We start from the raw sequence: 24,564 nt of genomic DNA, 5'->3' as shown, positions 1-24,564 counted from the left end.
TATGGGGATATAAATAATGGTTAGCCAAATGGCCAAACACTTCACACAATGATTTCTACTTGGATTAAAAAGAATAGAATGAGCCAATTACAATAGGTGCCAGTCACCTGCTGGACCTGAATGATCCAGATGCTCAGCTCTTCGGCAGAGAGTCTCTATTCTAGGCAGGTCTCCTGAGGATATAGGGTGATGACGTAAATAAAAAATGACGTTATTTAAAGAACAGCTAACATTAGCAAAGGAAATAATACATTCCCAGAGAAATACATACATCAGCCCTAGCTCTGTGGTTTAAAATACGCAGTTTGAATTTTGTTTTGTTGGGCAAACCATAAAGAAACTTAAATTACCAAGATCCTGTACCTTGGCCCAGGATGTGCCCGGCACCCACATGTTAGGGCCATTAGTTGCCCCTGCTCTTCACTGCAGACAAATTGGGAATATATGACTGTCAGAGCAGTCTTAGTAATAAGCTTAATGACACTGCCATTATTTTTATGGCGTACTTTATTTCTAAATGACACTGTTACACAGCAAATAATTCCCTCTGCCATTTAACATTTTATTCTTGAACCAACAAATGTATTTGTAGCTGTAATATTGGTGTGTAGGCGCCATCTCAGTGCATTGTGCCTGAGTCTGAGCTTTCAGCCAGCGCTACACATTAGAACTGCTTTCAGCTAACCTATTGTTTCTCCTACTCCCATGTAACTGGAGGAGTCCCAAGCCGGACTTGGATTTCTTACTATTGAGTGCTATTCTGATACCTACTGGGAGCTGCTATCTTGCTCCCTTCCCATTGTTCTGCTAATCGGCTGCTGGGGGTGAGGGGAGGGATATAAATACAACTTGCAGTGCAGCAGTAAAGTGTGACTAAAGTTTATCAGAGCACAGGTCACATGGCTGTGGCACCCTGGGAAATGAAGAATATGGCTAGCCCCATGGGAGAAACAGATTACAATGCAGGATTCTGCTGGAGAATCTCTATTAACTGATGGGTTTTGAATAAAACCTGTTTTCCCGTGACACTGTTCCTTTGAACACTCTGCTGCAGTACATAATATCACACTTACTGGCAATACTTTATAGCTGTACTTGGTTTTACCCCCCTGCAGTAGTAAAGGGATAAGTATGACAAATTGTAGGGGATTCCGTGGTTGACTAAGCGACACTTTACCAAAGTCGCCCATTCTGATTCCCTGTCTTTTTCTCACTATGGATTATGGTACCAATTTTCCACTTCCACCTGCTAAACTCATTCTGGCTACATCTGGAAAACTTTAAAGTAGTTTCCCCACACATTCCTGTCTGTGACTTTTGAAAGGATGATCTCCATGTAAAGCATCTTCAGTGCACTTCTCCGTGACTAATAGCTCAGCTACATTATAGGCCACTGCACAGCCCCGAGAAAGAGCATCCGTTATGTGGGAGCCTGCTGGTATTGTTATTACTTCAGTTAACCAGCTATGAGCCGCACTCAAACATCTACAATATCTCTATGTGCCCTTATTATATGCCATATATTAACCCTGGAAAGTCATATTTCTTAATGCTTAAACTCCAGCTCCTGAACCAAAAAGCCCCACACAACCCAGAAACCCCTAATATCCCTATCCCTGTAATCTGTTCCTTCAAACAGTAGGAATAAATCCCATTTTATATGCTGAAATCCAGCTGCAAATCAGTTCTTCTCTTTCTGCATCATTTGAAATCCTGGCAGGGGAGGAGGGACTAAAACACTGATGTTACACATTGTAACAACTTCCCCACAGCTTACAGACAGTATGCAGGAACTACATAACCCACAATGCATTGCCCTGGGATGTTCCTTTCCTTATTGGCATCACGTGTGCAGCAGGGGTTTGTGGGATTGGGAGGCGGGCTGAGGACAAGCAGCTACTGTTAAATTTTATTTGAGTCACAAAGTAGTCATCCAGATCAGCAGGGGAACAGGGGGCGGGGCTTAGGGAACAGGGGGCGGGGCTTAGGGAACTGTTCCAAACCAGGTTATTACATTTAACATCTGCATATTTTTTAATTAAGGTATATTGCAAAGTTGCTTGAAATTATGTTTGTTTGTTTGTTTTTTTCAAAAAGCTAAAGCTGTGTTGGGGTAGAGTTCCCCTTTAATATGTAGAGTATGAGTACAAAAAAAACCATCAAAACAAATAATTAATGAAATATAATAGGTTTTGATTTCATATTTGATAACGTACACCTTCAGAATGTTCTAATCCAGTCCACTGTTTGAGTTAAAGTTCCCCAGCCATTTAGCCTATAAGCTGCCACTGAAGTGTTCTAGCTCACAGTTCTAAACTGCCTTAAGAAGGTTTTGGTCTAGTCCATTGCCTGAGAAATGTTCCCTAACTTTTACCATGTAAACTGAAGTCTGGAATACCTGTATCAGACAGAGTTGCAGTTGGTCATAACCTACTAGCATTACTATGGGTGCCCTAACTTTAAATTACTTTTATCATTCAAAAGCTCACATTAGTTACAAATTATATATACATTGTAATACATATTATAATATATTTAGTTAGGAAAACTATAAGGTAGTTCAATGACGAGTTCATGGATGGTTACCTTAACCTCTTTCCGTAATTGGATCTCCATAACTTTAGTCTGCTAAAAATCATTTAACCATGAAATAAACCCAATAGGGCTGTTCTGCCCCCAATAAGGGGTAATTATATCTTAGTTGGGATCAAGTACAGGTACTGTTTTATTATTAAAGAGAAAAGGGAATCATTTAACCATGAAATAAACCCAATAGGGCTGTTCTGCCCCCAATAAGGGGTAATTATATCTTAGTTGGGATCAAGTACAGGTACTGTTTTATTATTACAGAGAAAAGGGAATTATTTAACCATGAAATAAACCCAATAGGGCTGTTCTGCCCCCAATAAGGGGTAATTATATCTTAGTTGGGATCAAATACAAGGTAATGTTTTATTATTACAGAGAAAAGGGAATCATTTAACCATGAAATAAACCCAACAGGGCTGTTCTGCCCCCAATAAGGGGTAATTATATCTTAGTTGGGATCAAGTACAGGTACTGTTTTATTATTACAGAGAAAAGGGAATCATTTAACCATTAAATAAACCCAATAGGACTGTTCTGCCCCAATAAGGGGTAATTATATCTTAGTTGGGATCAAGTACAGGTACTGTTTTATTATTACAGAGAAAAGGAAATTGTTTAACCATTAAATAAACCTAATAGGTCTGTTCTGCCCCAAAAAGTTGAATTTTGTGCACAGGAACAGCTTAGCTCATCACTACAAGTCCTACATTGACCATGTATAATAGTCAGGAACCTGCTCCTTGGCCCTAGTGTTTAAATGAAGACCTTTTTAGACTCATTTCACCAAAGCAAAATAAGGGCAAACATTCCGCCTTCTTGAAGTTATACCCCTTGTTTCACATGAGAATCCCCCCCCCATAATAAATGGTGCAGTAGGCAGGACTGAGTTCTTTGTCCTTCATTTTTGTTGTCTTCCTACATGTTCTCATGTCCTACCTGTTTTCTTTTTATAATTATGTAGCTGATTGGGTTCCCTGGGTGACCTTTATTTGATTGTATCCTTCTGTAGTCTTGTGTTAAAATAACTATTTTCTGTTTCAATGGCTCGAGGGAAGCACTCACATCAAATATCATCTAAAAAGGCCTTTATAGTCATTTCTTGTTTGTGATTTAATAGGAGAATGTGGCTTGAAAGATATCAGCTATTATCTACTAGATTCCCACATGAGGTTCTAAGCTGGTACTTGGTTATATATGTATTACATAGTAACATAGTAAGTTAGGCTGAAAAAGACATACGCCCATCAAGTTCAACCATAATGCCTATATATAACCTGCCTAACTGCTAGTTGATCCAGAGGAAGGCGAAAACCCCATCTGACTCCAAGGTGCAAGCAACATGAACAACAGGAAAGTTGCACTACTTAAATTTTCAAATATATACACTATAGTTTATATAAATACCCCACTGTGTAGCCCCGGGGGCAGCCATTCCTGCACCGGTACAGCTGGGGTGTTTGCTACAGAAACCCTACTATAGTTTATATAAATACCCCGCTGTGTAGCCCCGGGGGCAGCCATTCCTGCACCGGTACAGCTGGGGTGTTTGCTACAGAAACCCTACTATAGTTTATATAAATACCCCACTGTGTAGCCCCGGGGGCAGCCATTCCTGCACCGGTACAGCTGGGGTGTTTGCTACAGAAACCCTACTATAGTTTATATAAATACCCCGCTGTGTAGCCCCGGGGGCAGCCATTCCTGCACCGGTACAGCTGGGGTGTTTGCTACAGAAACCCTACTATAGTTTATATAAATACCCCGCTGTGTAGCCCCGGGGGCAGCCATTCCTGCACCGGTACAGCTGGGGTGTTTGCTACAGAAACCCTACTATAGTTTATAAAAATACCCCGCTGTGTAGCCCCGGGGGCAGCCATTCCTGCACTGGTACAGCTGGGGTGTTTGCTACAGAAACCCTACTATAGTTTATATAAATACCCTGCTGTGTAGCCCCGGGGGCAGCCATTCCTGCACCGGTACAGCTGGGGTGTTTGCTACAGAAACCCTACTATAGTTTATATAAATACCCTGCTGTGTAGCCCCGGGGGCAGCCATTCCTGCACCGGTACAGCTGGGGTGTTTGCTACAAAAACCCTACTATAGTTTATATAAATACCCCGCTGTGTAGCCCCGGGGCAGCCATTCCTGCACCGGTACAGCTGGGGTGTTTGCTACAGAAACCCTACTATAGTTTATATAAATACCCCGCTGTGTAGCCCCGGGGGCAGCCATTCCTGCACCGGTACAGCTGGGGTGTTTGCTACAGAAACCCTACTATAGTTTATATAAATACCCCGCTGTGTAGCCCCGGGGGCAGCCATTCCTGCACCGGTACAGCTGGGGTGTTTGCTACAGAAACCCTACTATAGTTTATATAAATACCCCGCTGTGTAGCCCCGGGGGCAGCCATTCCTGCACTGGTACAGCTGGGGTGTTTGCTACAGAAACCCTACTATAGTTTATATAAATACCCCGCTGTGTAGCCCCGGGGGCAGCCATTCCTGCGCTGGTACAGCTGGGGTGTTTGCTACAGAAACCCTTCTATAGTTTATATAAATACCCCGCTGTGTAGCCCCGGGGGCAGCCATTCCTGCACTGGTACAGCTGGGGTGTTTGCTACAGAAACCCTACTATAGTTTATATAAATACCCCGCTGTGTAGCCCCGGGGGCAGCCATTCCTGCACTGGTACAGCTGGGGTGTTTGCTACAGAAACCCTACTATAGTTTATATAAATACCCCGCTGTGTAGCCCCGGGGGCAGCCATTCCTGCACCGGTACAGCTGGGGTGTTTGCTACAGAAACCCTACTATAGTTTATATAAATACCCCGCTGTGTAGCCCCGGGGCAGCCATTCCTGCACTGGTACAGCTGGGGTGTTTGCTACAGAAACCCTACTATAGTTTATATAAATACCCCGCTGTGTAGCCCCGGGGGCAGCCATTCCTGCGCTGGTACAGCTGGGGTGTTTGCTACAGAAACCCTACTATAGTTTATATAAATACCCCGCTGTGTAGCCCCGGGGGCAGCCATTCCTGCGCTGGTACAGCTGGGGTGTTTGCTACAGAAACCCTACTATAGTTTATATAAATACCCCGCTGTGTAGCCCCGGGGGCAGCCATTCCTGCACTGGTACAGCTGGGGTGTTTTGCTACAGAAGCAGGGTATTTATATAAACTATAGTAGGGTTTCTGTAGCAAACACCCCAGCTGTACCAGTGCAGGGCAACAGTAGTTGGGATCAAGTACAGGTACTGTTTTATTATTACAGAGAAAAGGGAATCATTTAACCATTAAATAAACCCAATAGGGCTGTTCTGCCCCAATAAGGGGTAATTATATCTTAGTTGGGATCAAGTACAGGTACTGTTTTATTATTACAGAGAAAAGGGAATCATTTAACCATTAAATAAACCCAATAGGGCTGTTCTGCCCCAATAAGGGGTAATTATATCTTAGTTGGGATCAAGTACAGGTACTGTTTTATTATTACAGAGAAAAGGGAAATAATTTGTAAAACATTTAATTATTTCATAAACTTTGAGTCTATGTGAAATGGTCCTCCTGTAATTTGGAGCTTTCTGGATATTAGGGTTGCATATAATGGATACTATACTAATATATTTATACATAGTTCATCATATCTCCCCTTAGATTTTAAATAAAGGACACAATAAATACAAACACAATCAATTTTAAGCTGCAAGCACACTTTTTGTTTTATATAACTCCCTCTGTATATAGAGAAACTCTTCTTTCTCTCTCTACAAATATAAAGAGACATCTCAGACAGAAAAAGAAAGTACAACCTTTTTTACTTGTGAGCCACACTCAGATGTAAAAAGTGTTGGGGAGCCACACACGCATGAAAACGTTCTTTGGGGGTGCCAAATAAGGGCTCTGATTGGCTATTTGGTAGCCCCATGTGACTGCTGGCCTGCAGGAGGCTCTGCTTGGAGTAAAACTGTGTCTCTGGGCTTCCAAAACAGCCTCCAAGCCAGAAATGTAAAAATGGCACCTACTTTGGGGACACTACATCAAAGGGCATGGTGACCAACATGCTTATGAGCCTCTGGTTGGGGATCACTGGTCGGGGAGTTTAAAGTAAACACAGTCCGTAAAGTTGATTTGAAAAAGGTTCTGCACACAAATTACACTGACTTGTAATAGGATTAACCATTTTGTTTTTCATTTACTTGGCTGTAGTGCTTAATATATTCAACCAAGCATGTTTTTTTCCACACTGCCTCGCCCCAAGAACCGTGTGGAAAATGATCCATTCCACCAAAGTGTCCAGCAACTACTAAAACAGCAACATTTAGCTTGTCCATACCTCATAATTAACGTTGCCTCCCTCATCATTAACAGTACATGTGTTGCCTAAGTTGCCTCCTCAAGATCTACCACCTTCCAACCAATCAGTCAACGGTCAATAGAAGAAGGTGGCTGCCCAATTGAAAAAAAAATAAACAGCTTGTTGGTTGATCTTGACGACGGAGCTTGGTAACCACTTTGCTAAACTGTTCTTGATCGAGACAAGATCATTTTACGTTCTGTAAGCTCTAGTGAATGAACTGCATGGAATGCTGTAATGACTTGCGATGCTACATGACCTAAAACATTGCATTTTTAACTCAAAGGGGACTAGCAGTTTTATTCTTTTTGCATGTGCTTTCCCCTAGACTCTGGCTGCTCTAACAAGAAACTCAATAAATCTGCTTCCAAACCATCTTGCACAAGCTTTGCATGTCCAATCTGGGCCTGAGGAAATTAACAAGCGAATAGAGCACACCATCGACTTACGGAGTGGCGATAAATTGAGAAGAGAGCATATCAAGCCTTTCTCACTGATGTTTAAAGACTCCAGCCTGGAGCATAAGGTAGCTGGGTCTTTATAGCTGCTATTTGCCAGTTAACGTTGTCTTAGATGTCCCCATCACTACAGGAAGACCTAATGAGATGTCTAGTGGTCTGTTTATCACTTTTATTGCTCACTACAGGTGGAGTGTCAGTTATTGTGAACATCTCTGCACTAGCATTGCTGCCAGCTCAGTTAATAAAAAATGGAACCGCGGTTGCTAGGCAAAGGGAAGACTGGAAACCCTCTCATGAATTTGCTAACACTGCTATGCGTCAGTGTTTGGAATAACTCACTCTCCATCTGTTCCCATTCTACATTTTATTTCATTATATGCAAATATTCTAGAGGCAAGTTAATATGTTGTTGTTTTTTTTCTTTTAGTCCAATACCCCCCCCCCCCCCCCCACCTCTTCTCTGCAAAACAGAATGTGATAAAGGAGAAAAAATTGTTTAATTCTAACATATTTTCTGTTTTGGTTTTTTTTTTATCATGTTTCATGTATATAATACTGATGCAACAAGTTCATATCTGCCAGCTGTTACATTTTGGGTGAGAATTAGCAACTTTGTAGCATAAAAATTGGGTGTATAGGGCTTTTTCCAAAAGGGTGTGGGATGATGATGCATCAGAGAGGGGTCTGGCTAGATCACGGGCATGGACAAAAGACTTAGAGAAGACAAAAAGATAGTCTAAGTGGGGTTGTTCACCTTTGTACATGTATAGGACCCGTTATCCAGAAAGTTCCGAATTACGGAAAGGCAATCTCCCATAGACTCCATTTTAATCAAATAATTTACTTTTTTAAAAAGTATTTCCTTTTACTCTGTAATAATAAAACAGTACCTGTACTTGATCCCAACTAAGATATAATTACCCCTTATTGGGGGCAGAACAGCCCTATTGGGTTTATTTCATGGTTAAATGATTCCCTTTTCTCTGTAATAATAAAACAGTACCTGTACTTGATCCCAACTAAGATATAATTACCCCTTATTGGGGGCAGAACAGCCCTATTGGGTTTATTTAATGGTTAAATGATTCCCTTTTCTCTGTAATAATAAAACAGTACCTGTACTTGATCCCAACTAAGATATAATTACGCCTTATTGGGGGCAGAACAGCCCTATTGGGTTTATTTAATGGTTAAATGATTCCCTTTTCTCTGTAATAATAAAACAGTACCTGTACTTGATCCCAACTAAGATATAATTACCCCTTATTGGGGGCAGAACAGCCCTATTGGGTTTATTTAATGGTTAAATGATTCCCTTTTCTCTGTAATAATAAAACAGTACCTGTACTTGATCCCAACTAAGATATAATTACCCCTTATTGGGGGCAGAACAGCCCTATTGGGTTTATTTAATGGTTAAATGATTCCCTTTTCTCTGTAATAATAAAACAGTACCTGTACTTGATCCCAACTAAGATATAATTACCCCTTATTGGGGCAGAACAGCCCTATTGGGTTTATTTAATGGTTAAATGATTCCCTTTTCTCTGTAATAATAAAACAGTGCCTGTACTTGATCCCAACTAAGATATAATTACCCCTTATTGGGGCAGAACAGCCCTATTGGGTTTATTTAATGGTTAAATGATTCCCTTTTCTTTGTAATAATAAAACAGTACCTGTACTTGATCCCAACTAAGATATAATTACCCCTTATTGGGGGCAGAACAGCCCTATTGGGTTTATTTAATGGTTAAATGATTCCCTTTTCTCTGTAATAATAAAACAGTACCTGTACTTGATCCCAACTAAGATATAATTACCCCTTATTGGGGCAGAACAGCCCTATTGGGTTTATTTAATGGTTAAATGATTCCCTTTTCTCTGTAATAATAAAACAGTGCCTGTACTTGAACCCAACTAAGATATAATTACCCCTTATTGGGGGCAGAACAGTCCTATTGGGTTTATTTAATGGTTAAATGTTTCAGCTAATAAGTTTTAGGTGGCAATTCCTTGCCACATTGAATCCATTCATAAATGGTACATGCAGCTTGCACTTTGGTGTAATTGCACTGAGCACCAATGCACCCACCCAGCTTGTCCTGATTGATAGCACAAGGTGTGGTATTAATTCCAGAGTTCCCACAGCGAGCTGCGCCAGTGGCCATGATTAGATGGATGGCCATGAATACATATCACCTGAAATGCCATTGACGCACCAGCGATGCAATCCCCACTCTAAGAATACTAGCCACAACTTGCATCCAAGTCACACAAAGCCACAAGGTCATTAACACCCATTTTGGTGCAGGTCCTCAGAGCACAACTGTAGGGGCACTGGAATTCTGGGAGCAAAAATAGTTCATTGTGTGCACTTTGCACAATGTGCTGCATTTGTAAATGGACCTTAATATGTAACAACATTCATCTAAGTCAGTGGTTCTCAACCTCCCTAATGCCGAGACCCTTTAATACAGTTCCTCATGTTGTGGTGACCCCCAACCATAAAATTATTCCTAAGACCATCGGAAATATGTGTTTTCCGATGGTCTTAGGCGACCCCAAAGGGGTCCCGACCCACAGGTTGAGAACCGCTGATCTAAGTAGAAGATGGTTTATCTAGACTTCTGGCTTATGTGGCGGGACATGGTGAGCCAAATTTCTAGATAAAACTTTCTCGATTTGTAGCCATATCAAATTGGCCTATACCAGAGACGCAGGGGCTTATTAGTATGAAATCAGATCTCCCCACATTCACCCTCTTACTATTCATTTCTATGGGATTTTTAGAAGTGTATCTATCAATTGGTGAATTGTAGAGGTGTTAATTGTGCTTCTAAAAATCCCATAAGAAACGAACAGAAAATGAGCTCTAATTTCTAAATCAGCCTCAACACTTGACCCAAAACGTATGTTACAGACACATATGTTTAATTTACCTCTGGATTTAAATGTACATAACAATAGCTCACAGAATAACACATAAATGCCAAAGTGCTACATCTGCCAAGACTTGGTAATGACTTGCTCTATTTTTTTCTGGATTGTTTTTTACATCTTCTACGCAGAATCTTTGCTCTAGAAATGAAAAAAAACTAAAATAGCTCCAGTATCAATAGCTATAGGTAGATAGCCCTAAAATACAACCCAAAAAAATATCAAATAATAAAACATCTCAGATGTGCTTTCATATGTTCATGACAACCCCAGCCATGGGCAGTAAAGCACTACTGAACTGGTAGATGTGAAGCTGGTTCCTTCAGAACTACCCAAAGCCACCAATCCCCTAACAAATGCAACTGTTAGTATTAAATTGACCACAATTGTCCAAGATAATGCTAGGAAACATAGCATCATTCAATATTATATTATAAAAAGAGTTATTTAATACTCCAACTGGTTGGTGCTTAGTTGCCTCTTATTGCGGCATATCTTGACCAATAGGTGTTCATGTACAGCCCAGCTGGAGGGCCATGTCTTGGGTTGTACACCCTGAGATGACATATCAGCTGCTGATTTAGGAAATGAGACCCACTAGGGGACAAACGTTGCTTTTTATTTTTATGGGGATGCTTCTTGTTGTGTTGACCTTGTTGCCCAAAGTGTCTCTGCATAACCGCTTCCATTTTCCACCATCCTTCCTCCATTTCTGTGATCTCACTCGTTGGCTTTTCTATGTCTGTTTCTTGCCAATGCTCTCCCAGCTCCTTCTCTCTCCTGCCATTACTGTTGAGTTCAACTCCATTAATTCAGAGTCGTCAACTAATCCCATATCATCAGAGAGATAACAATCCCGTCCTAGGCATTGCAAAACCATTCACTGCTCTTAAACATCTGCTATAATGTGGAAGACGGTTGTATAAATGTAGACCAAATCATTATATTACTGATGAAATACAGTCAAAGTATCCATATAAAAGCAGTATTTTACAAAAAGCAAAATAACCTAAATTTGGAAGGTCTTCGTGTATGTTTAAATCTAAAGCATTCATATACCTAATAAGCTCCATAGTAGTTAAACAGGCTGTGAACCAGGATATAGCTGGCCCCTAAGACTCATCTTGGTGACTTATGGAGCAGAATAATAGGGTTTTTTTAGTGAACTGCTTGGCCATGTCTCCTGGCTTGGGTTCCATCAAAGATTTAACCCACATCTTTGTATCCTGTTGGATACTCATGACTGAAATCTGATTGACCAAGACCTTAAATGTCTTCAGTGTTAGGTCATTAGAAATGTCAACAACCCCCTTACCCTACAGCCCCATTACCATTTTGATATTAAGCCTGTCAGTTGAATGAACTTTAGCAACCCAAGAGGCAAATAAATAAAAAAATGTATTACAGGTATGGGATCACTTATCCGGAAACCCATTATCCAGAAAGCTCTGAATTACGGAAAGTCCGTCTCCCATAGACTCCATTTTAATCAAATAATTCAGAATTTTAAAATTGATTTCCTTTTTCTCTGTAGTAATAAAGCAGTACCTTGTAATTGATCCCAACTAAGATATAATTACCCCTTATTGGGGGCAGAACAGCCCTATTGGGTTTATTTAATGGTTAAATGATTCCCTTTTCTATGTAATAATAAAACAGTACCTGTACTTGATCCCAACTAAGATATAATTACCCCTTATTGGGGCAGAACAGCCCTATTGGGTTTATTTAATGGTTAAATGATTCCCTTTTCTCTGTAATAATAAAACAGTACCTGTACTTGATCCCAACTAAGATATAATTACCCCTTATTGGGGCAGAACAGCCCTATTGGGTTTATTTAATGGTTAAATGATTCCCTTTTCTGTGTAATAATAAAACAGTACCTGTACTTGATCCCAACTAAGATATAATTAATCCCTATTGGATGCAAAACAATCCTATTGGGTTTAAATAATGTTTTATTAATTTTTAGTAGACTTAAGGTATGGAGATCCAAATTACGGAAAGATCTTTTTATCCGGAATACCCTTGGTGCCAAACATTCTGGATAATGGGTCCTATACCTGTATATTTAGCGGTCTATACAACTTCAAATGTAATATATATATATATATATATATATATATAAATATACAATTTAGGCACAATATTAGCACATACTGTACCTAGAAGTGTGATTCTATTCTATAGTGTATCTTCTCTTCCCATTCTATCTGTTGGCTTTTCATTGAGCTGATTTAATCTAGGGAACCAAGATACCAATTAAACTTACCAGTGCATTCACAAGTGAGCACATATTTTTGCACAGATGGCGACTTGTTTAAGCTAAATGTCAGTTTCCCCCAAGGACACCTTGAGATATTTATTCTCCAGTTTCTGTGCCATCTATGTCATTGTTCCAGCTCTGCTCACCTATTCCCCAGGTATCACCGATGTCGCAGGTTGGTAGCAGCCCTGAACATACGGAAATGCATCCTAATGACATTTACGTTTTTTGAGTGGCGTATGATAATAAGATATCTGCTTTATAAAGTCATAGCAGTAATAATATCTCAGTGCCCAATCCACTTCCATCCCACAACAGCTGATTCAACTGCAGCTATGTTATTAAAATGTCCCATTTACATATAAATCTTTATGTGCCCCTGAGAGGGTATCTGGAGAACACCTGACAGCTGCTTCTGAAGATACATGTTGCAAACAAAACAAGGACCCAACCAACAGATTACTGAGATTGTTGTGTCTGATATCAGGGGTCAGAAAATTCCACATTTTCATTTTTTAATTAAAACCATCATCTACTTGACTGGGAGAATATTTCATTATTGCCTGTGGCCATCATTCTCAACACAATAATAGAATTCCAGGAGCTGCACTAGTTGGATCCCCCACAATTGAAGGCTGTTTATGCATGCCCTTCCTACATGCCTCCTGTTTCCTGGTAGGAGCAAATTTGCACACACTTTACTACCTGGCATTTCTAAGAATTCTGAGTGGGCTTCAGTTAGACAAAAGAGTGAGGGCTTCAGTTAGACAAAAAAATGAGGGCTTCAGTTAGGCAAAAGAGTGAGGGCTTCAGTTAGACAAAAGAGTGAGGGCTTCAGTTAGACAAAAGGGTGAGGGCTTCAGTTAGGCAAAAGAGCAAGGGCTTCAGTTAGACAAACGAGTGAGGGCTTCAGTTAGGCAAAAGAGTGAGGGCTTCAGTTAGACAAAAGAGTGAGGGCTTTAGTTAGGCAAAAGAGTGAGGGCTTCAGTTAGGCAAAAGAGTGAGGGCTTCAGTTAGGCAAAAGAGTGAGGGCTTCAGTTAGACAAAAGAGTGAGGGCTTCAGTTAGGCAAAAGAGTGAGGGCTTCAGTTAGACAAAAGAGTGAAGGCTTCAGTTAGACCAAAGAGTGAGGGCTTCAGTTAGACAAAAGAGTGAGGGCTTCAGTTAGGCAAAAGAGCAAGGGCTTCAGTTAGACAAACGAGTGAGGGCTTCAGTTAGACCAAAGAGTGAGGGCTTCAGTTAGACCAAAGAGTGAGGGCTTCAGTTAGACCAAAGAGTGAGGGCTTCAGTTATACAAAAGAGTGAGGGCTTCAGTTAGACAAAAGAGTGAGGGCTTCAGTTAGATAAAAGAGTGAGGGCTTCAGTTATACAAAAGAGTGAGGGCTTCAGTTAGAAAAAAGAGTGAGGGCTTCAGTTAGGCAAAAGAGCGAGGGCTTCAGTTAGACAAAAGAGCCCTAAATTCCTATTTGAGTCTCTGTGAATAATGGTTTATTTGTATGTTTTATTCATGGGAGGCTCATTGAAACCTGAAGGTATTAAGCAATTCCAGAGCAGCCAGTATTAGTCAAGAGAAGCTTCCTGTTACAAAACAATTGATTAAGTGCATGAATAATCTCCTTTCCATGTACCCTGGAGACTTACTAGCATTTACATAGTTAAGTAAATGGTTCTGCTGAAGGCTTCGCTTTGGAACTGCCTCAGATATGCTACATGGCTTTGGGACTGTTCATGTACAGGTATAGGACCAGTTATCCAGAATGCTCGGGACCAAGGGTATTTCGGATAAGAAGATCTTTCCGTAATTTGGCTCTCCATACCTTAAGTCTACTGAAAAACCAATAAAACATTAATTAAATCCAATAGGATTGTTTTGCATCCAATAAGGATTATTTATATCTAAGTTGGGATCAAGTACAGGTACTGTTTTATTATTACAGAGAAAAGGGAATCATTTAACCATGAAATAAACCCAATAGGGCTGTTCTGCCCCCAATAAGGGGTAATTATATCTTAGTAGGGATCAAGTACAGGTACTGTTTTATTATTACAGAGAAAAGGGAATCATTTAACCATGAAATAAACCCAATAGGGCTGTTCTGCCCCCAATAAGGGGTAATTATATCTTAGTTGGGATCAAGTTCAGGTACTGTTTTATTATTACAGAGAAAAGGGGATCATTTAACCATTAAATAAACCCAATAGGACTGTTCTGCCCCCAATAAGGGGTAATTATATCTTAGTTGGGATCAAGTACAGGTACTGTTTTATTATTACAGAGAAAAGGGAATCATTTAACCATTAAATAAACCCAATAGGACTGTTCTGCCCCCAATAAGGGGTAATTATATCTTAGTTGGGATCAAGTACAGGTACTGTTTTATTATTACAGAGAAAAGGGAATCAGTTTTAAAATTCTGAATTATTTGATTAAAATGGAGTCTATGGGAGACAGACTTTCCGTAATTCGGAGCTTTCTGGATAACGGGTTTCCGGATACCTGTACTTGCCCTTGCTGTAAAACATCTGCCATAGAGGTACATATACATAATAAATAAACATTAAATATATACACACTTGATACTAAAGTGACTTTGTTTATATTAATATACATGTATTATATAGAAACACTGACATGGGGTTAAAACTGTCGGAATGGGACTAATCTGCCAGCGGTAGCAGTAATGATGCATAAAGAGCTTTAGTGCTCATCTATTCTTTACATCAACATTTATTAAAGGCATCTTTTGAGCAGATTACCGCCATATTAAGTAAACATTTTGATTTAGTTCCATAATACGCTCATAGTACGTTAAGCTTGTCAGCCTAGATAGCGAAAAGACCATTCTTTATCCGATATCCTCCTTGTTCCATCTGTTGCGGTGAGGCCTAGTTCTGAAGTCGTTTGGGCACAATGGCTCTTCCCTCCATGTTACACACGCTTCCCATACTGCACCACTAGACCAGTGGTTCTCAACCTTCCTAATGCCGCGACTAGTGATGAGTGATTTTTTTCGCCAGGCATGGATTTGCAGCGAATTTCCACATTTTGCCATTGGCGAACTTTCCATTAAAATTCGCTGCGGAAAAATTCGTAGCGCAGAAATTTTTTGCGTCAAAAAGGGAACAGTCGCGTCGAAAAAGGGGTGGACGTGTAAAAAAAGGGGTGCGGTCGCGTCAAAAAGCACTGGCGACAAAAAATTATACGCGGGGGACAACAAAATAGACGCGGGTGACAAAAAAGATGTGGGCGCCGAAAACAAATCGTGAGACAAATGCGTTACGCAAATTTTTCGCCGCTTTGCGAATTTTCTTGCCGTTTCGCGAATTTTATGGCGAAGCAAAACGGGACAGATTCGCTCATCACTAGCTGCGACCCTTTAATACAGTTCCTTATGTTGCGGTGACCCCCCCAACCATAAAATTATTACTAAAACCATCGGAAATATGTGTTTTCCAATAGTCTTAAGCGACCCCTGTGAAAGGCTCGTTCAACCCCTAAAGGGGCCCGACCCACAGGTTGAGAACCACTGCTCTAGACCAGTGTTTTTCAACCTTTTTTGGGCAAAGGCACACTTGTTTCATGAAAAAAATCACGAGGCACACCACCATTAGAAAATGTTAAAAAATTTAACTCTGTGCCCAGCAGCAGTGCCCCCCTAGTACATTGGTGCCCAGCAGCAGTGCCCCCTAGTACATTGGTGCCAAGAGCAGTGCCCCCCTAGTACATTGGTGCCCAGCAGCAGTGCCCCCCTAGTACATTGGTGCCAAGAGCAGTGCCCCCCTAGTACATTGGTGCCCTGCCTACGGCACACCAGGCAACATCTCGCGGCACACTAGGGTGCCGCAGAACAGTGGTTGAAAAACGCTGCTCTAGACCATTCATTTGAAACTGAATTTATTTGGAGAGCTTCTATAGGTCATCTTCTCTGCTTAAATCTCTCTTAAAAATAATAAGACTAAAACATATATATTTATGTATTTGTGTGTTTTGCCAAAAGCATAAACCACCCATTGGATATACTTTTTCCAAACGTCTCTGTGTATACCTTTAGTAAACAGGCTCTGACTAGTGATGAGCAAATTTTTTCGACAGGCACGGATCCGCAGCAAATTTCCACGAAAATGTTTTTGTTGCGCGTCAAATTAAAAAAAAAATAGACGCAAGCGACAAAAAATACACACGGGCGACAAAAAAGACACGGGCGACAAAAAAAATCACAACAAATGCGTTTCACAAATTTTTTGCCATTTCACGAATTTTCTTGCCTTGTCTTGACAGATTCGCTCATCACTAGCTCTGACCCCTTAAATAACGCACAAGAAACACCACCCTTGATTTTTTCAATTCAGGCTTTTATTTACCTAATACGATTTTGTCACACAAAAAAATGCAATTATTTAGCAATTTATTATGCAACAAAACCTCAACAAATGTAAAAATACGCCATATATAGCCTTTCGAAATTATGTAGAAGTCGATGGCAGATGTCACATTTACAATTGGAAGATTTTTCTTTGCTTCGTGGTTTTGTTTTTTTTGATACTGCCATATGAGAATACAAAAACGTTGGGGTTTTCACGGTTTTTCTGCATCTTTTTCCACTTGTGCTTTTTCCGTTCAAATTTTTTGATAAATGACGGACATTTGTGTTCAAAAAAACAAAAAAAACTCAAAAACTTCAAAAAATGTGTCTGTTGTCTTTCTCTTCTTTCTTGTATATACTATACAAGGAGAAGAACTATAATGATAATGATAATCCTCTCCTCCATCTCCTTTCTGTCTTTTATGCTGTCACTTTCCCTCTTCTCTTCCCTGCCCCATTCTGGTTTGCTTTTCTTTTTTATATTCTTCCCCTTTATATTCGCTCATCACTAATTGCTGTGAATGTCCCCCATTTCCTATAAGCAGTGGGACGTTATTGGAGTGCTTAGTATATGCTTACATTGAGCCACTCAAAGACTCCAGCATATAAATGCTGTCAAACCAAATGCACTTTTAGTGATGGCCCCTAACTGTGCACAGTCAAGACGTTTCCTTGAAAAACACCCAATTTATTCCTCACTTGGAAGCAAAGAGGACAGCAAGGCTGGGATATAACTTAAATGGCTTGAAATGCAGTAGTAAATTGTCCCTCTCACAGGACGTGTCCGGCATGGCAAGAAGCCCCATCCTGTAGTGTTGTTGGTGGGCAAAGGAAAAGGAAATAGCAGCCCTGTGGGGTGTAGTAGTTTTCCTATCTATGTTATGATATTATGGGGCTTCTAGGCATGCTAGATACCACCTGTGAGAGCTATAGGTGGACAAGTGAGAGCAGGGAAGCAGAATACTTCTGTCCTGGAACCCTTGTCTAAGGAGACCATTGCCAACCTTGGCAGAATTGTACTGAAATCTGATGCATAGACCTCCCCACCCCTGCAGTAGTAAGTAGCAGTAGTAAATAGCAATAGTAGCATAAACCCCTGCCAATTGTTCTTTACAAGCTGCGCTGGACATAGTTGGACCCCCTCATCACTGTCCCTGACTCACCATTGAAAAGGCTTTTATTTCCTTTTCCTTTTTCCCTTATACCTTACTGCCCCCTTCTGACTTTCCATTTCCTTACCCCTCTTACCACCCGACTAGTGATGGGAGAAATGTTTGGCCAGGCATGGATTTACGGCGAATTTCCACGTTTCGCCATTGGAGAATTGTTTCATGAAACGGATGAAAAAATTAGCCGTGCGTCAAAAGAATTGTTGCGCGTCAAAAGAATTGTTGTGCGTCAAAAGATTTGTCACTGGCGACAATTCTTTTGACTAGTGATGAGCGAATCTGTCCCATTTCGCTTCGCCAATAAATTTGCGAATCTTTCAAAAGATTTGCGAAATGGCGAAAAACTCGCATAACGGTCAAAAATGTTGCACGGAAAAAAAATTGTTGCCCGCAACTATTCTTTTAATGCCTGCGACTATTCTTGCGATAATTTTGGACGCATGACTATTCTTTTGACGCCTGCAACTATTTTTGCGACTATTCTTGCGACAAGAATAGTTCTTTTGACGCCCGCGACTATTCTTGCGACAATTTTTGGACGTACGACTATTCTTGTGACAATTTTTGGATGCGCAGCGAATTTTTCCGTGGCAATTTTTTTCCTCTATTTCGCAAAAAGATCCACCAATGGCGAAACACGGAAATTTGCCGCAAATTCATGCCTGGCGAAACATTTTGCCCATCACTACTTTTGACACACAGCTAATTTTTTCATCCGTTTCGTGAAACCGGGACAGATTCGCTCATCATTACACCCTACCTATTAACCCTGCCTTAATGTTACCCTAACGCAACCCCAATTCCCATCCTACCCTTGCGGGTTCCCAATCTGTGGTTAGAACTTGGCTGTAAGATAATATTGTTTCTGCTCGTTTGTACCAGCATGGCATTCACATAACTATAAAGCACTGACTCTTCCATCTTATTAATTCCTCTTCTTTTCATTTCAGTATTCTCAAATGAGGGATGAAGTGTTCAAGTCAAACCTGGTGTGCGCATTCATAGTTCTTGTATTTATTACGGCAATCCAAAGCTTGCTTCCTTCATCAAGGTAAATACCAAGGGGCAAATTTATTTCTATTGATCGTCCCAGAATTAAATACTTGCTAATATCAACACCACCTTTCCTGGCAAGCTCGTTGCCCTGGAGTCTCCTGTTTGTGTGCCCTAGAAATATATTTCCTCCCTGCAATCTGTACTGTATTGACATTTGGGTTGGCGATGCTTTAGTATTGATGTGTTTGTCAGACTTACATGAGAGATGCCTTATTTATTTCATATAAAGTACGCCTGGAAACAAAGATGAAGAGCTTGTTCTTTCTTACCGTCCTTGATGTATGCTCTCTTCCACTGTTATAATGACTATTATTATGAGTCCATGGGTTATGTTTTAATATATATAATCAGTGAAAACTATGTATTCTGCTTTAGGGATCATTTTAAATGTGTCCCAACTATTTGGGCTTGGGTGGCCAGATACACAATTACTTTGCTGTGGATTATACAGCATGAAATGTTCTTTAAATGACAAATATTATTGTACAATCAGTGTGAATTACGTAGGCTTTCCTCACAAAGCCCTGGCAACCTGGAGTTATAATCGGCAGCAAGGAATTATGGGAGATGGTAGTGAAATTATGCATTATCTTTATGTATCTGGGTCTAATGTTTGGTGGAACTATAAAATCAGCTTATTACCATATGTCAAGAAAATTATTGTCTGTTATTTATATAGAACCAACAAGGAGCATATTATCATTTTCTCTCCCTATTGGAGCTGATGACCTACTTTCCATTCACATGTACAAACTAGGGTCAGTTTCTTCAAGATAAACAACCGCAAAAGATCCTCTGCACTCACCCATTATCAATATGTAGAGATAGGACATTAGGACATTCTGTGCATTCAGCTACTAAGAAATGCCCTTCCCTCCCCAGACCCAAAAGAGGGATTGTTTGTCCATACATTGCAATATACTTCAAGCTGGCCAACTACGTCATCCCTTCTGGCCAGTCCTACACTGACTGACCTATATAAGTAATTTAAGATTAGTAAGGGACTAAGTTTTACCTCAGTTTCTTCAAGAGCCAACCAGTTGTATGTTTCAGGAATTCTGAAGAAAACTAGAGCACCTGGAGAAAACCCCTACACATTCCAACCCCACACCACTTTGGATAGAATTGAACCCACCAACACGGTGCTGAGAGGTCCATAGTGCCACCATCTCTTCGTAAAATGAATAAGCAACAACTTAATAAAAAGCTGTTTACCATTTCCATTCCATGAAATCTCAGCAAAAAGATCTTCTATAATCATTTGCCTTCACTCCTATTATTTAAACACATCCCCCCCCCAAAAAAAATATTCAAGCCAAGCCCTTTGTGATAATAGGGACCAAAAAAAGGATCAACTTTATGAAGTTCTGAGTTTTGTTGTAGGCAAATAAGTAGCCAATAAATATTGACTTAGATGATCATCATGATCCCACCCTCATTCTGTCCTCTGCAGGGCCATGAATATGTAGGTCCGGTAAAGACCACCAACTGATTTCTCCATCTTCGTCACATGGAGACCCCTTCTGTGCCTCCCATCCCATGATCTCCATTCTTTCGTAAGTGTAGTTCATCTCCATCTGTTCTTGTGGTGCTAGCAACCCATCACTTCTTTCCCTGTGTGTAGTATTTAGTTATTCCCTGTCTTTCCAACACTTTCGCCCAATACATTTCCTCTATCCTAAACAGACTAGCCGAAGTGATGAGCGAACCTGTCCTGTTTCGCTTCGCCAAGAAAATTCGAAAAACAGCAAGAAAATTCGCAAAACGCATTTGTCGTGTGATTTTTTTGTTGCCCGCATTTTTTTTGTCGCCCGCGTCTATTTTTGACACAACAGCACCCAGTTTTGACGCAACTTTTTTTACGCGACCGTGTCCAATTTGACGCGACTGCATCTTTTTTTGTTTGACACAACCGCACCCAATTTGACGCAACCACGCCCAATTTGACACAACCACACCTTTTTGACGAGACTGCACCCTTTTTGAAGTGGCCGCGCAAAATCTGTCGCGACCGCACCCAATTTGCGAAACACATTTTTTTGTTGGCCGTGCCCAATTTTGACGTGACCATGACTTTTTTTTTACGCGACCATGCCCAATTTGACGCGGCCGCACCTTTTTTACACAACCACACCCAATTTGACGTGACTGCACCTTTTTTGACGCAACTGCACCCAATTTGACGCGACCGCACCTTTTTTGACGCGGCAGCACCCTTTTTGAAGCGAATGCGTCCAATCTGAGGCGACCGCACCCAATTTGACACGGCCACACCTTTTTTACACAACCGCACCCAATTTGACACGACCGCACCTTTTTTGACGCAACCGCACCCTTTTTGGAGCGACTGCGTCCAGTCTGAGGCGACCGCACCCAATTTGACACGGCCACACCTCTTTTACACAACCGCACCCAATTTGACACGACCGCACCTTTTTTGACGCAACCGCACCCTTTTTGGAGCGACTGCGTCCAGTCTGAGGCGACCGCACCCAATTTGACGCGTGTCAAAAACAATTTCCGCATGCCAAATTTTCACGGAAGTTTCGCGAAACAATTCGCCATTGGCGAAATGCAGAAATTCTCTGCAAATCCATGCCTGGTGAAAAAATTCACTAACCAGCCGCCCAAAGCTCTTGCAGTCGAGCCGTGAGTAGCGGCTTCAGCCCTTAATGCTAATTAATTCCAATTGAAGCACATCTTAATATTGAATGCACTTATTCTAAAATTGATTCAAACTGCGACTGGAATGAAAACAATAATATATATTTAATCAAGTAATTTCACATTTGAAATGATTCATCTCATAATAAAATATGAGAAGGCGGTGGAATCCCTAAAATAAAATCTCGTGATGCATAGTTGGTATCATAAGCAATATGGGAGGAAAATGTCATTAGTGTGGGAGTTTTACATTCCGCCAGTAAAAAATAATACGGCAAATAATTATTTTTCAGATTGAATTCCCTGTGACAATCCTTAGACTTTTCTAAGAGAGCCATTAATAATCCATAACAAATAAAAGTGAATCAACAATAAATTCTTTTTAGCAGCTTCACTTCACATCCCCCGCCGTGCCCCCTAACCCCCTGCAGTTACCCCCTCCTGGTGTCCTCCCCTGAGCACGCATAAGTGAATCGCATCAGGGGAGGACACCGGGCCCACCGGGTTTTTTCCCGCTGTCCCAGCGGCCCAGTCCAACCCTGCTTGATAGTCACTACAATAAAAAGGTAGAGTTTTACTACACCATTTGGAATAGAGATGCCCATTCAACCTCTTCTTGAGTTTCTTTGTCTTGCCAGTTGCCAATTCTGCCAGTTTCAGAATATTAACTACAGGTATAGGACCCCTTATCCAGAATGTTTGGCACCAAGGGTATTCCGGATAAGGGGTCTTTCCATAATTTGGAACTCCATACCTTAAGTCTACTAAAAAAATCAATAAATCATTAATTAAACCCAATAGGATTGTTCCGCCCCAATAAGGGGTAATTATATCTTAGTTGGGATCAAGTACAGGTACTGTTTTATTATTACAGAGAAAAGGGAATCATTTAACCATTAAATAAACCCAATAGGGCTGTTCTGCCCCCAATAAGGGGTAATTATATCTTAGTTAGGATCAAGTACAGGTACTGTTTTATTATTACAGAGAAAAGGGGATCATTTAACCATTAAATAAACCCAATAGGGCTGTTCTGCCCCCAATAAGGGGTAATTATATCTTAGTTGGGATCAAGTACAGGTACTGTTTTATTATTACAGAGAAAAGGGAATCATTTAACCATGAAATAAACCCAATAGGGCTGTTCTGCCCCAATAAGGGGTAATTATATCTTAGTTGGGATCAAGTACAGGTACTGTTTTATTATTACAGAGAAAAGGGGATCATTTAACCATTAAATAAACCCAATAGGGCTGTTCTGCCCCCAATAAGGGGTAATTATATCTTAGTTGGGATCAAGTACAGGTACTGTTTTATTATTACAGAGAAAAGGGAATCATTTAACCATTAAATAAACCCAATAGGGCTGTTCTGCCCCAATAAGGGGTAATTATATCTTAGTTGGGATCAAGTACAGGTACTGTTTTATTATTACAGAGAAAAGGGAATCATTTAAAAAAAATTGAATTATTTGATTAAAATGGAGTCTATGGGAGATGGCCCTTCCATAATTCGGAACTTTCTGGATAATGGGTTTCCATATAAGGGGTCGGATACCTGTATTTAGAATATTCTTTATAATGCTTATAAAGTTTCAACACGTTCTACAACTCCATACATACAGAAGTTAAAAACTTATGGCGATTTACTTATTAGAAGAGGAGCACTTAAGTACAATCTCATAGTCCCCATCCCAGGCAAGGACCCTGAGCTACTCCTGACAGTCTCTTTTATGCACAGACTAAAATAGATCCCATTCCCTTGTTCTACCTGCAGTACAGAGAGACCTTTAGCCCTCTCTATCTTAACCCCCTTCATTTTTTAAGGAGGTCAAGGACTTTCTGCAATGATAGGAATATAACGCACTTATGTTGTAGCTCAAAGCTTACACTTAGGAGTCCTGTTGTTTATTACATTGTGATGGGTTTATTATATTACGGGGGTATTTATTCATTTAGAATGTTTGTCCTCTGTTCCTAACCTTCCTTAACATTGTATTACATTTTACCGGCTTGTAGATTTAGTTAAAAGGGACATATATAGAGACTATTAGTGGGTTAGTGGCACACACGCATTAATAATGAAATCCCGGCTTCTGGAGATTTGCTGGCTATACGCTGCACTGAAATTCTCATTTGTAGCAAATCCTGCCTTATGAAGCTTATAAACTCATTTTCGCTGCCCCGAGGCTCTCTTCCTTGGAGCTGACGCAAGTATCAAATCAGACTTTCCCTGCTATGGAGTTAATGTCTCTGCGTTACTTTTGCTTGAATATTATATATCTTCCCAAAAAGATGGAGGCAGCGAGCATGAAACCATGTGGCACGCGTATCATTCCCGGGGCCAGAAATCACTACATGGAAAAAAAAATATCATTGCAGCGACTGCTGGTTATGTACCTTGGTCAAAAATATATGTAGAGTCTGAACAAAAAGTTTTAGTTGAATAATAAACTTCATTCTTGATGCCATAGAGTTGATTGATCATTATCTGCTGTTCAGATGTAATCAAATTTGACGTGAAAGAAAGGGACAGTAGCATGTTAATTGGATTGGACAAAGCAGTTTAATATAATGTAGCTATGGCTTTCTTGGAGAAGGAAAGTCATTTTGGCATTTTACTGCCAATAGATTCGCCACAATAGTGCCACCTAGAACGCTATATTTATTCAGCAGAAAGCTTTACCATACCTGAGTAAAGA

At 40.5% G+C, this 24,564-nt stretch overlaps 1 protein-coding gene across 2 annotated transcripts in view; it reads left to right on the top strand.

The window, feature by feature from the left end:
* Nucleotides 1-24,564, top strand: part of adcy8 (uncharacterized LOC549366) — a 191,027-nt gene that overhangs the window by 115,659 nt on the left and 50,804 nt on the right. The window contains exons 8-9 of one of the 2 annotated variants that reach the window (XM_031903382.1): nucleotides 7,270-7,467; nucleotides 19,094-19,194. In XM_031903382.1, coding sequence (XP_031759242.1) covers nucleotides 7,270-7,467; nucleotides 19,094-19,194 — 299 coding nt within the window. The remainder of the gene's footprint in view (nucleotides 1-7,269; nucleotides 7,468-19,093; nucleotides 19,195-24,564) is intronic. The other variant, XM_031903383.1, reaches the window with a different exon arrangement.

Source organism: Xenopus tropicalis, chromosome 6 (assembly GCF_000004195.4).
Source record: "Xenopus tropicalis strain Nigerian chromosome 6, UCB_Xtro_10.0, whole genome shotgun sequence".
In the NCBI taxonomy this organism is placed as follows: Eukaryota; Metazoa; Chordata; class Amphibia; order Anura; family Pipidae; genus Xenopus; species Xenopus tropicalis.
Note: the sequence above shows the minus strand (reverse complement) of the source record. Positions and strands in the feature narration are given on the sequence as shown.